We start from the raw sequence: 13688 nt of genomic DNA on the forward strand, positions 1-13688 counted from the left end.
TATAAAGAGGCGGGCACGTATAGAGCCGTGCTCGCCGCTAGGTGGCTGCACTGACCTGAGGGAACAGACGTGGTGACGTCATCACACTGCGCCCTGCATGTCGCTGGCGCCACTATGTGAACAGATGTTTACTTCTCGCGATAGTTTCTGTACTGTAGTTTGGTGGCGCGTTGTTAACTGAGTGTTTGAAACCTTGAGCAGCCGTCATGTCCCAGGCGGATCTACTGGAGGAGATGAGCGGATGGAGCCCGGAGACGTGTCAGAGAGAGCTGCCGGCTGCGCTGCCTCAGCTGTGTATATCCTGCACTCCTCGCCGCACGGGAGCACGGGGTGGGCTAGTTCTTCCTGTCCCTCGTTAGTCTTCTGCCTCTGCTGTGCCCGCAGGAGTGGCGACTCACTGACATTATCACCAGTGTATACACCACAGGGCAGGTCGTGGCGGGACGGCACCAGCGGAGGGGCTGGGTTCCCACAGTGCGACTACAGCGCGTTAAATGTGGAAAAGCTGGTGTGACTTAGGCCATGTTCAGTATTTTACCTCAGTATTTATAAGCCAAAACCAGGAGTGGAACAATCAGAGGTAAAGTATCATAGAAACCTGTCACCACTTCTGTATTTATCACCCACTCCAGGCTTACAAATACTGAAGTCAAATACTGTCTGTGGCCTAAAGGGATAACACTGAAGACAGACTTTGTCCTTCTAAGTTTCAGCTGTTTTAACTGATACATTAAGAGTCGGTGGATAAAAACCAAGTGGGTCGATCTGCTTCAGTGACTGAGAAAGCCCATGCGATTAGGGTGACCCATGACTAATTATTGGTCTGTTTCTCTCTGATGGTGATGCTGACACGCAGCCTTAGGCCGGGTCCAGATTGGTGTACGTCTCAGTCCATGTACAGACTGCAGCATCCGAGCTGTGGGTCTCCCAACCGGAGCTGGCTGCCTCATGTGTCTGAGTTTGGCTTAGTACACACCACAGTCAGTCCAGGTTTGGTTAAGCTCCTATATTGCCTTGGGCCATGTTCACATGAATGTATAAAAACTCGTCAGTTTTTACTTCACTGTGATCAGTTTTCATCCATCTACATTCGATAATGTAAATTATCAAATACCGTTTCCTAGTCTAATAATGCAAAGGTATCTAAAAATCAGATTTCACTCGGATCTTCTGTGTGGGATTCAATTTATTTTTTCTTTAAACTGACACTGTTCGTGCGAAAAACCGCTCATCTGAACAGCCCTCTTGTGTTACCTTGGTCAGTGTGCGGTCTAACCTGTACTCGCACAGCATTTCTGTATTATATGGTTGTGTGAACGATTCCTTATTCTGAGGTTTTCCACAGTGGATCCCTTATGCTGGAAATAGATCTTCAAGGGGCTAGAAGTATACGATTCTTACTAGGCCTTTTTTTTAAAAAATAGAATGAAAATGCAAGACTAAATTAAAAAGTATATATCTTTTCAAAATCTTGATTTTTTTTATTTTTATACCTTTGCTTGTTTAATTACTAATGGCCAACAGTGCAGGTCCCCACTCTTCACCGTCTTTTGACGTTGCTGCATTAACGCTTTTGCAATGGAACAAGTCTGCTGTAAGATGTGTGGGGATCTGAGTAGAAAAAAGAAACTGTTATAACCACTTCTGGCCACTACTTTCCAGGCTACAAAGTGGAGCAGTGAATCAATAATTTATGAAGAGGAGCATGCCAAAGTTCACCCCGTGTCACTGCTCCATCTGAGTCATTCAAGTAAATGACGTATTGTGATGCCCAGTTTGTGCCAAGTAATATAAATAAAAAATACATGTATGAGGCCCCCACAGTGATCCCATATATGCAGAATCATAGCTTCATAGCCCCCCCTCCTGTATAACAGTGTGATTGCCCCTGTATATGCAGTATCATGGCCTCATTTACCCCCTTATATGCAGTAGCATGGCCCCATAGCCCTCCTGTATATGCAGTAGCATGGCCCCATAGCCCTCCTGTATATGCAGTAGCATGGCCCCATAGCCCTCCTGTATATGCAGTAGCATGGCCCCATAGCCCTCCTGTATATGCAGTAGCATGGCCCCATAGCCCTCTTGTATATGCAGTATTATGGCCCCATAGCCCTCTTGTATATGCAGTATTATGGCTCCATAGCCCTCTTGTATATGCAGTATTATGGCCCCATAGCCCTCCTGTATATGCAGTATTATGGCCCCATAGCCCTCCTGTATATGCAGTATTATAGCCCCCCCTGTATATACAGTATTATGGCCCCATAGCCCTCTTTTATATGCAGTATTATGGCCCCATAGCCCTCTTGTATATGCAGTATTATGGCCCCATAGCCCTCCTGTATATGCTGTATTATGGCCCCATAGGCCTCCTGTATATGCAGTATTATAGCCCCCCTGTATATACAGTATTATGGCCCCATAGCCCTCCTGTATATGCTGTATTATGGCCCCATAGGCCTCCTGTATATGCAGTATTATAGCCCTCCTGTATATGCAGTATTATGGCCCCATAGCCCTCCTGTATATGCAGTATTATGGCCCCATAGCCCTCCTGTATATGCAGTATTATGGCCCCATAGCCCTCCTGTATATTCTGTATTATGGCCCTCCTGTATATGCAGTATTATGGCCCCATAGGCCTCCTGTATATGCAGTATTATGGCCCCATAGGCCTCCTGTATATGCAGTATTATGGCCCCATAGGCCTCCTGTATATGCAGTATTATGGCTTCATAGACCTCCTGTATATGCAGTATTATGGCCCCATAGGCTTCCTGTATATGCAGTATTATGGCTTCATAGGCTTCCTGTATATGCAGTATTATGGCTCCATTTACCTCCTTATATGCAGTATTATGGCCCCATAGGCCTCCTGTATATGCAGTATTATGGCTCCATTTACCTCCTTATATGCAGTATTATGGCCCCATAGCCTTCCTATATTTGCAGTAGCATAGCCTCCCATATATGCAGTATGATAGCTCCCGTAAATACAATATGATGGCCCCATAGCACCTCCTATATACAGGGAATGTAAAGACAAAAATTGTCAGAGCCGTTTCGCATGTGTATCACGCTTCCTCTGAGCCTGAAAACCGAAACGCATGCATTCTCTTTTATGCAACTGGAAAAAAGTGCAATTTTAACGTGAAGCAGTGAGCGCCCCAGATTTCTTTCTGCACTGAATTTCAGTAGGACTGTTTCATGGTGAGCACCACCCAATCGTTGTTTGCAGCAAGTCATCTGTTTTCAGATCGCCATTAAATGCTGCAGAGTGTGAATGGGAGCAGTGCCAGATCCCTGTACTCTTCATATTACAAGATGTGTATTGGTGGGAATATTGGATATTTTGTAATTGAAGCAAGGTTCCTAAAATTCCTAAAATATTTTCTGAGGTTCTTTGTGACTTAAATTGAGCTACAATGTTAGCAAAAGATAACATGAAAATGAGCGGCTTTATGCTTGAGCTACATCGGGCTTTGTATATTTCTCACACTGTTTGTCGCTTGTTTTGATATGGGAATACTATTGATTACTATACATTTTAATTTCTTGTATGCGCCGATTCCTTAACTATTCACACTCCAGGTTTCAGTGTTCCGATAACTGGAATGAAAAGATGCGTAAGTGAATTGCTATTTTTTGATATTACAGAGATATATTGTATTTTCATTTTGTAATTTTGTTTTTCCTCTCATTAGGATTGTTTAAAATAATTACAGAAATGTTTCTGCCTCATATCCGTGTTGTGCAGTTGGAACAAGACGTGTTTGTAAAACTTCTACCGCAGGTAATTAAACCAGAAGGCAGTTTTTACCCAATACATGCATTAGTCTACTGTGAGAGTAATGTCTTTTGGTCTACCTTGCCCTTGTTCAGTTTGTCTGCAAGTAGAAGGGGATATTTAGCCAACAAGTCTTGTTTTTTTACATCATATTCACATGAACAGCAGTTTTAGTAATAATTTTCCAACATACTCCCAGATACAAAGCATTGAGAAATATGTTGTTGCTAAATAGCAAAGTGAGATTATGACTCCTGTTCTTAAAGGGAATCTGTCAGGTGATGTTTGTAGTGTACTAATAGTATCCTGAAATAGGTGGTGGGCAGCCCTTTCTGGATATTTATCTGTTATTACTGTACATGGTCCCCTTGTCTTGCTGTAAGTACTGGACAAATTTATTGTTGCACGCTAGCCAGTCAAGCATATGTAAATGAATATTCACCCCTTCCCAGCCGCCGTCGCTGTTTCATTCAGACTGCTGTGTTACTTGGACGAGGATCACCTCGCAGTGCACGGACTGGCCGTCGGCTCTCCTGATCTGAGTGTGATAGCATGTGTTTCTAGGCAGCTCTCACATTATGGTCAGGAGAGTAGACGGCCGGTCCCAGGGTTGCGATACGATCCTTGGGCGAGTAACACAGCAGTCTAACTGCACCCAATCAGTGACACTAACCGGAAAGGGTGAATATTCATTAAGCATTTACATATGCTTGACTTGCTGGCACGTGAGCAATACAAGAGAACCACGTACAGTAATAAGTTACATATCCTAAAAGGGCTGCTGGAGCTCTATTTCAGGATACTATTAATATACTACACACAAATCACCTGACAGATTCTCTTTAAAGGGGTTGTCAAAAATGGGAGGGGGGATGTAAGACATAAATTTGCCTAAAATAAAAACTAGTGTTATACTTGCCTTACAGCGCCCCCTCTCCCCACCACACCTCACACCCGCAGATCCATAGCACGCTGCTCTGGAGAAAATCTGTGCAATATATAAAGGTCCAAGATGATAAATAAATTATTATTTATTATTATAGTGCCATTTAATCCATGGCGCTTTACATGTGAAAAGGCGTATGCATCATAAAAAAACAAGTACAATAATCTTGAACAAAATAAGTCACTGACTGGTAGAGGAGGAGCGAGGACCCTGTCCGTGAGGGCTCACAAACAATCTGCAAGGGATGGGTGAGGATACAGTAGGTGAGGGCTGAGCTGGTCAAGCAGCTGTCACGTTAAGTATGTAGAGAACCCAGCACATAACCACGGGAAAAGGGGAGGGAGCCCTATAACTAGGGAAAGGGAGCATGAAGACCCCTAAACAGATCTAAACGATAAACCACAACTTCCCTATAGACCCTAAGTGGGTTCTGCACCTTTCGCCGAGCAGGAAACCTGGCCCTAGCTGACCCTAAGGCTAGGCCCTAGGTAGGGAGTGGGAGGGGTGAGCACTGAGTCAGCCCCACTACCAACTAAAATACACACAGGGGCAACAAATAGGGGAATCCACTTAACTCCAAGATGACACCGGAGAAAGCACGGCAACAATCCACAAAGGAACTCCAAGGTAATTGAAGCCGACTACTAGAATCCCAAGCCTGAATAGGTATAACACGCTATCACCAACTCCTCTGAGGATCTGAGGGTATTTAAGGACACAGGAAGGAAGTTCTGATTAACTGCAGAAAGGGGAGGATACCTCAGGGTCCTAAACGAAAAGGTATAATCCCCAAGCAAGGTGAGGATCACCGCTGGGTCCTAAAGAGAGGAAACATAAAAGGATCAGGGAGATGTTTGTAAGGCCGAGCGCAGCGACCTCCTACAGCCGGATACTGTATGACTGTCTGTCAACCATGACACACCCGTGACAGCAGCGGTATGATGGAGCGAGGGTTACTGCAGGTTGTACGCTTGTCGGAAGAGGTGGGTCTACAGGTTCCAATAAATTATATAAATAAATCTAAGAATAAATGATTATAATTATGGAATCACAGAAATCTCTGATGACCATTTCCTATAGTCATCTGACCGCTGCAGTCAATCACTAGACTCATTGGCTCACTCTAGTCTTTCTTCTTCCACCCATTATTGGGCTAATTATTGATTCTTGTTAAACTTTGTATCAAAGAGGCATCATAATGATAGTATTAGTGAAAAAGGTCCAGTTCTTACCTATGTAATGGCTGTAGGCTTTAGACTGCCTAACAAAGCAGCTCTTACCATGAAGAGACTGTAACTAGCTGCAGAAAAGTGCTGAAATTATTGCGTTTACCATTTACACATTAATATTGATTATATGAATAATTAAAATGTAACCACCATTTAAATTTTTATTTCATAAATCAATTTTACACATAAAAATAACTTTGTAATATATCACATTCGAGAAATCTGCTTCTACCTCCGCCAGGACTGGTCATTCATTCTCAATTTATGGGTAAAATATGTATTTGTACTTGTAAAAGTACAAAAAAACACTTTAATCCAACTTCAGAATAGATATCTCTGGGAGTTATGTCAGTTAATTTTTGGTGATCATCACAATGAGGGTAATTTACTTTTCTATAACTCTTTTCTTTAGGCAATAGAGCATTTTCACAACTTACTTTCTGAAATCTCAAGACAGGCATCGATGTTATCGAGTCAAAATACTGAAGTGAAGAACACATTACGGAATATTCTCCAGGTATTTCTACGTATCCTACTAATCACTGCACGTGTGAGTGAACCAGTTAGTAGGAACCGTTGTGCGTTACAACACCGTAACAATTCTAATAATGGAGTGGCTGCAGGAGAAGTTACATACTGGTGCATCTCACTAAATTAGAATATCATCAAAAAGTTAGTTTATTTCAATACAAAAAGTGAAACTCATATACTATATAGTCATTACAAACTGATCTATTTCAAGTGTTTATTTCTGTTAATGTTGATGATTATGGCTTACACCCAATGAAAACACAAAAGTCATTATCTCAGTAAATTAGAATACTTTATAACAGATTGAAAAATGTTTTTAAAATCCAAAATGATGGCCTACTGAAATGTATGTTCAGTAAATGCACTCAGTACTTGGTCGGGGCTTCTTTTGCATCAATTACTGCATCAATGCGGCGTGGCATGGAGGCGATCAGCCTGTGGCACTGCTGAGGTGTTATGGAAGCACAGGTTGCTTTGATAGCAGCCTTCAGTTGTCTGCATTGTTGGGTCTGGTGTCTCATCTTCCTCTTGAAAATACCCCATACATTCTCTATGGGGTTAAGGTTAGACGAGTTTGCTGGCCAATCAAGCACAGTGATACTGTTTTATATAAACCAGGTATTGGCACTTTTGGCAGTGTGGACAGGTGCCAAGTCCTGCTGGAGAATGAAATTTCAATCTCCAAAAAGCTTGTCGGCAGAGGGAAGCATGAAGTGCTCTAAAATTTCCTGGTAGACGGCTGCGCTGACTTTGGTCTTGATAAAACGCCGTGGACCTAAACCAGCAGATGACATGGCTCTCCAAACCATCACTGATTGTGGAAACTTCATACTAGACCTCAAACAGCTTGGATTGTGGCCTCTCCACTCTTCCTCCAGACTCTGGGACCCTTGATTTCCAAATGAAAATTGGAACTCTGGGTCCTTGTGGAGTCAATGACTGCCTTCTGGACATCTGTCTAGTCAGCAGTCTTCCCCATGATTGTGGAGCCCACTGAAACAGACTAAGGGACCTTTTTAAATGCTTAGGAAGACTTTGCAGGCGGTTTTTGTTAATTATTCTAATTTACTGAGATAATGACTTTTGTGTTTTCATTGGCTGTAAGCCATAATCATCAACATTAACAGAAATAAACACTTGAAATAGATCACTCTGTTTGTAATGACTCTATATAATATGAGATTTACATTTTGTATTGAAGAACTGAAATAAATTAACTTTTTGATGATATTCTAATTTAGTGAGATGCACCTGTAATATGCAGGAAGAAACAAGTCCCCCGGATAATAAGGATCAGCTAAGGAGACATGCAGATAATACTGACAGCCCACAGAACAAGGTGGAGCAGATCCTTGTGGAAAATTCATTCCTAACCGTAAAGGATGAGGGGAGATAGCTGGGAAAATACCAGTAAAAGGCTGAGAATTATCTTTAAAGGAAAGTTGGAAGAAATAAGTCTTTGAGGGACCTGAAATGAGGTGGGTGGGACAGAAGAAAAACATAAGTCAAGAAGTAGAAAGTAGAGGGATAAAAAGGAGGGAGGTGTAAAAAGGGGATGTGAGCAGAGGGCTATGACCCATTGTGGAACTGGAAGGATCACAGGCTCCAGGCCGTCAGAAGCTGCTTTTTGTCTATGATTCCCCTGTTCTTTTATAAGTGAGGAGTGGTATAGTTACTAATGTCAGCACTGAATATTTCTGTAATGAGGTACCAACTGCACGAGGGCGGCCCATTTCCCAGCTGCTGTATGATCCTCTGCATTATAACCTCTAGGGCCACACTCATGTTCTTGAGTGATTTCTTTTCTTCTTGGCACAGAAAAGAAATCAATACAGTACATGCAATAATCAGCAAGCAACTTTAATTTTCCAAATTGGAGTAGGAAATCTATTTTTGGGTTCTGTTTGCTACAGACCACTTTGTCACACGGGATGCATGTAACGTCTAGCTTCACTCCAGTAAGAAATACACTTTGGACAAAAAGTATGAAATAAGTTATAAAAAAAATTAGACAATCTATAAATTCACCTATCAAAATTATAACTTGTTGTAACTTACATTTGCCAGGAGATGTCTCACTGGATAGAAGCATTAACGGCTTGTGTGCGCCATGTCTGCTCTATAGAGGAACCAGTGTCTTTTGAGAATATCCAGTCTCTTCCTTCATCTGTGCTGCAGGTCCTTACAGCTACGTTCACCCACTGCAAGGTGAGCTATTTGTACAGAACGCTTGATTTTTCATTTAATATCTTTTCCTATATAACTGAATGTTAACCCCTTCACCCCCCCCCCCAAGCCTGTTTTCACCTTCATGACCAGGCCAAATTTTACAATTCTGACCAGTATCACTTTATGAGGTAATTACTCTGGAACGCTTCAACGGATCCCCCTGATTCTGAGACTGTTTTTTCGTGACATATTGTACTTCATGATTGTGGTAAAATTTCTTCAATACCACTTGCGTTTATTTGTGAAAATATCGGAAATTTGGCAAATTTTGTTATTTTCAAACTTTTAAATTTTTATGCCCTTAAATCAGAGAGCTATGTCACACAAAATAGTTAATAAATTACATTTCCCACATGTCTACTTTACATCAGCGGAATTTTTGAAACATATTTTTTTTTGTTTAAGAGTTGATCATCGATTTTTCATTTTTCCAACACAATTTACAAAACCATTTTTTTAGGGACCACATCATATTCAAAGTGACTTTGAGGGGCCTTTGACAGAAAATACCCAAAAGTGACACCATTCTAAAAACTGCACCCCTCAAGGTGCTCAAAACCACATTCAAGAAGTTTTTTAACCCTTCAGGTGCTTCACAGAAATTAATTGAATCTGGAAGGAAAAAATTAACATTTAACTTTTTTTCACAAAAATTTTACTTTAGACCCAATTCTTTTTACTTTCACAAGGGTAACAGGAGAAAATGGACCCGAAAATATGTTTTGCAAGCCGATACCCCATATGTGGTCGAAAACTACTTTTGAGGCAAAGCTCAGAAGGTAAGAAGTGCCATATTGGAATTCAGATTTTGCTGGACTGGTTTGAGGGTGCCATGTCACATAGGCAGAGCCCCTGAGGTGCCAGAACAACAGAACCCCCAACAACCCATAGGTATCCTCATTTTACAAACTACACCTCTCAATGAATTAATCTAGGGGTGCAGTGGTCATATTGACACCACAGGTGGGTCAAAGAGTTTTCTATCATTGGGCGGTGAAGAAAAAAATAATTGCATTTTTACCACCAAAATTTGGTTTTAGCCCCAGATTTTACCTTTTCACATTGGGAAATGGGTAAAAATGGCACCAAATTTTGTCCCACAATTTCTGCTGAATGTAGAAATATCCCATATGTGGCTGTACAGTACTGCTTAGCCTTACGGCGAGACTCGGGAGGGACGGAGCGCTATTTGCGTGCTGGAGCTCGGATTTTCCTAGAATAGTATGCAGACTCAAAACCAGGGGAGGAGTCCTGAGGAGATAATTTGCATATTTGTTGGAGCTGAAAAGAGGACATCGGTAAACCGCGCGCCTCCCGGCGCGCGCATTTTGAAGCTTTTTTTGAAGCTTTTTTCACTGTTTTCAGAACATTAACAGTAAGAACATGGAAGAGTCCAGGAGCCATTTGGTGAGCTGCATATCCTGCTACATGTTCACAGACTTGCCAGTGGAAAAGCCAAACTTCACATGCCAGAAATGCAAGCTTGTGTCCCTGTTGGAGGAAAAGTTGCGAAATCTAGAAGAGAGGTTAACTACCTTGAAAATCATTAAGGAAGGTGAAGAGTTCTTAGACAGAGCAGAATTATCTCTTCATGATTCAGAAAGAGAAGAAATTCGAACTGCACCTGAGGAAACAGAGGAATGGAAGCATGTGACCCACAGAAGCAGGAGGATCGAGAGGCAGTCAGCACCCATACTGCTCAGGAACCAGTACCAGGCTCTCACGCAGGAGAACCATGAAGAAATACAGCAAAATAAGACTTTTCCAGCAATGAATAACCTTGTAAGCCCTCAGAATCCTCCTGGATGGAGAAAGAAGAATGTTGTGAAGAAAAAACGGAGAGTGGTGGTCATGGGGGATTCCCTGTTAAGAGGAACAGAGGCCGCTATCTGCAGACCAGACATAACCTCAAGAGAAATGTGCTGTCTTACAGGAGCAAAAATTAAAGATGTGTCTGACAGGATATCAAGACTCTTCAGACCTACAGATCACTACCCATTCCTGCTAATACATGTGGGGACAAATGACACCGCAAGAAAGGACCTGGAAACCATCTGCAGAGACTTTGAAGACTTAGGCAAAAAAGTGAAAGAATTGGGAGCGCAGGTGGTCTTCTCATCCATTCTCCCAGTGGATGACCATGGAACAATGAGGTGGAATAAGATTCTACAGGTGAACAACTGGCTACGTCGATGGTGCCGTCAACAAGGATTTGGATTTCTGGATCACGGAATGAATTACCTATACGATGGACTACTTGCTAGAGATGGGGTGCACCTTACGAAGACTGGAAAACATGTATTTGGAAGTCGCCTTGCTACACTCATCAGGAGAGCTTTAAACTAGAACAATGTGGGAAGGGAAGCAAAAGGCCAGAAAAAGCCATACAGCTGACAAATACTATTGAGATCTCTGCTACTGGAAGTGGAAAGGAAGAACAAAGACAAAACAATTTAAATAATAAAAATATGGGAGGAAGAGAAACCAATCACAAGCTAAAATGTTTTTATACAAATGCACAAAGCATGGGCAACAAACAAGGAGAATTGGAACTACTAATGCAGGAAAAGGAATATGATGTCATTGGAATCACTGAAACTTGGTGGGACGATACACATGATTGGAATAAAAGGCTAAAAGGATACAACTTATTTGCAAGAAACAGACTTGATAAACGAGGAGGAGGTGTCGCATTGTATGTTAGAAAAGCGTATATCTGCACAGAGATTGAAGCTTCAGAGACTGGGAGTTCTGTGGAAACTGTTTGGGTAAGAATACAAGGAGAGAACAACGGAAAGGACACCATTGTAGGCATTTACTACAGGCCACCTGGGCAAGCTGAAGATATGGATGAACTCTTTATGCATCAAATGACCAAGTTCTCCAAAAAATATGACGTAGTGGTCATGGGAGATTTCAACTATCCAGACATTTGTTGGGAATCTCTCTCAAGTAAAACTAACAGGTCAAGCAAATTCTTATCCTCTCTTGCTGACAACTTTATCTTCCAAAAGGTAGGGGAGAAAACAAGGGGATCTGCTACTTTGGATCTAATCATTATAAACAGGGAGGAAATGGTTGAGGAGGTAAAGGTGGCTGGGACCCTAGGAGGCAGCGATCATGCTATTATAGAATTTTGGATAACTAGAGGAGGAAGACATGTGAAGACTCAAACTTCAAGGTTAGATTTTAGAAAGGCAGATTTTAAGAGACTCAGAAAGAGAATAGGAGGGATCCAATGGCTGGATGTCCTTAAGGACAAAAATGTCCAGGAAGGATGGGAAATTTTTAAAAATGAGATTCTCAAAGCACAATCGTTAACAATCCCGAAAAGTAGGAAGAATGGGAAGCATTTAAGGAAACCAGGATGGATGAACACAGAACTTAAACACATGCTAAAAAGAAAGAAAGAAATGTTTATTAAATGGAAAGAGGGAGGCATATCTAAAGAAGATTATAATGCAGTCTGCAGATCCTGCAGGGCACGTATCAGGTTAGCTAAAGCTGACAATGAATTAAGGCTTGCAAGAGATGTCAAAAGCAATAAAAAAGGATTTTGGGGGTATGTCAAAAGTAAAAGAAAAGTCAAAGATGCTATAGGATTTTTACAGGATGAAAATGGAGAAATGGTAAGAGAGGATGTTGAGAAGGCCAAACTTTTTAATTCCTATTTTGCATCTGTTTTTTCTCAGAAAGAAAATGTAACATCAACTGATCTTCACTGTCCTTTTAAAGGAATAGAAGAATCCAAGTTATCTGTAAACAGAAAGATTGTGAGGGAATATTTAGCTAACATAAATGAGTTCAAGTCTCCAGGTCCAGATGAATTACACCCCAGAGTACTGAAGGAGATCGTAGAAGAAATTTTAGAACCACTCTCCATAATCTTTGAAAATTCTTGGAGAACAGGAGAAGTCCCAGAAGACTGGAGAAGAGCAAATGTTGTTCCTATCTTCAAAAAGGGGAAGAAGGTGGACCCAGGGAACTATAGGCCGGTGAGTCTGACTTCTATACCAGGAAAGATCTTTGAACAAATTATTAAACAACATGTATGTAAGTACATGGATAAGAATGAAGTGATTAACCAGAGTCAGCATGGGTTTGTAACTAACAAGTCATGTCAGACTAACTTAATTTCCTTCTATGACAGAATCACTGACTGGGTGGATCAGGGAAATGCTGTAGATATAGTATATCTTGACTTCAGCAAAGCATTTGACAAAGTATCTCACACCATCCTTATTGAAAAAATGACCAAGTATGCAATGGACCAGGCAACTGTTAGGTGGATTCATAACTGGCTTAGTGATCGGACTCAAAGGGTGGTTGTAAATGGCTTCACATCCAGCTGGATGAATGTCTCAAGTGGGGTACCACAGGGCTCCGTCCTGGGACCTGTATTGTTCAACATCTTTATCAATGATTTAGATGAAGGAATTGAGGGTAAACTGATTAAATTTGCTGATGACACAAAGCTAGGAGGGATAGCTAATACTAGAGAAGAGAGAGAGAGGATTCAAAAAGACCTAAATAAACTTGAGCAGTGGGCAGCAACCAACAGAATGATTTTTAACAGGGAAAAATGCAAAGTACTACATCTGGGCAATAAAAATGAAAAAAGCATATACAGAATGGAAGGAATAGAGCTAAGCAACAGTACATGTGAAAAAGACTTAGGTATACTAATAGATCATAGACTGAACATGAGTCAACAGTGTGATGCAGCAGCAAAAAAGGCAAATACAATTCTGGGATGTATTAACAGAAGCATACAGTCTAGATCACGTGAAGTCATTATCGGTCTTTACTCCTCTTTGGTCAGACCTCATCTGGAATACTGTGTACAGTTTTGGGCACCACATTTTTAAAAAGACATAGACAAACTGGAGCAAGTTCAGAGAAGAGCGACCAGAATGGTGACTGGTCTGCAAACCCTGTCCTATGAGGAACGGTTGCAGGATTT

The 13688-nt window shown here is 41.5% G+C and overlaps 1 protein-coding gene across 1 annotated transcript in view; it reads left to right on the plus strand.

Moving 5' to 3' along the window:
- Window positions 1-51: 51 nt before the first annotated feature.
- The window catches only part of FIRRM (FIGNL1 interacting regulator of recombination and mitosis), a 134754-nt gene continuing 121117 nt past the window's right edge, over window positions 52-13688 (plus strand). The window contains exons 1-5 of the mRNA XM_073644079.1: window positions 52-296; window positions 3590-3629; window positions 3708-3796; window positions 6378-6482; window positions 8564-8704. Of these exons, the coding sequence (XP_073500180.1) occupies window positions 207-296; window positions 3590-3629; window positions 3708-3796; window positions 6378-6482; window positions 8564-8704 (465 nt within the window). The 5' untranslated portion in view covers window positions 52-206. The remainder of the gene's footprint in view (window positions 297-3589; window positions 3630-3707; window positions 3797-6377; window positions 6483-8563; window positions 8705-13688) is intronic.

This window comes from Phyllobates terribilis, unplaced genomic scaffold, assembly GCF_046119375.1.
Source record: "Phyllobates terribilis strain yellow unplaced genomic scaffold, ASM4611937v1 Scaffold_8__6_contigs__length_399053987, whole genome shotgun sequence".
NCBI lineage: Eukaryota > Metazoa > Chordata > Amphibia > Anura > Dendrobatidae > Phyllobates > Phyllobates terribilis.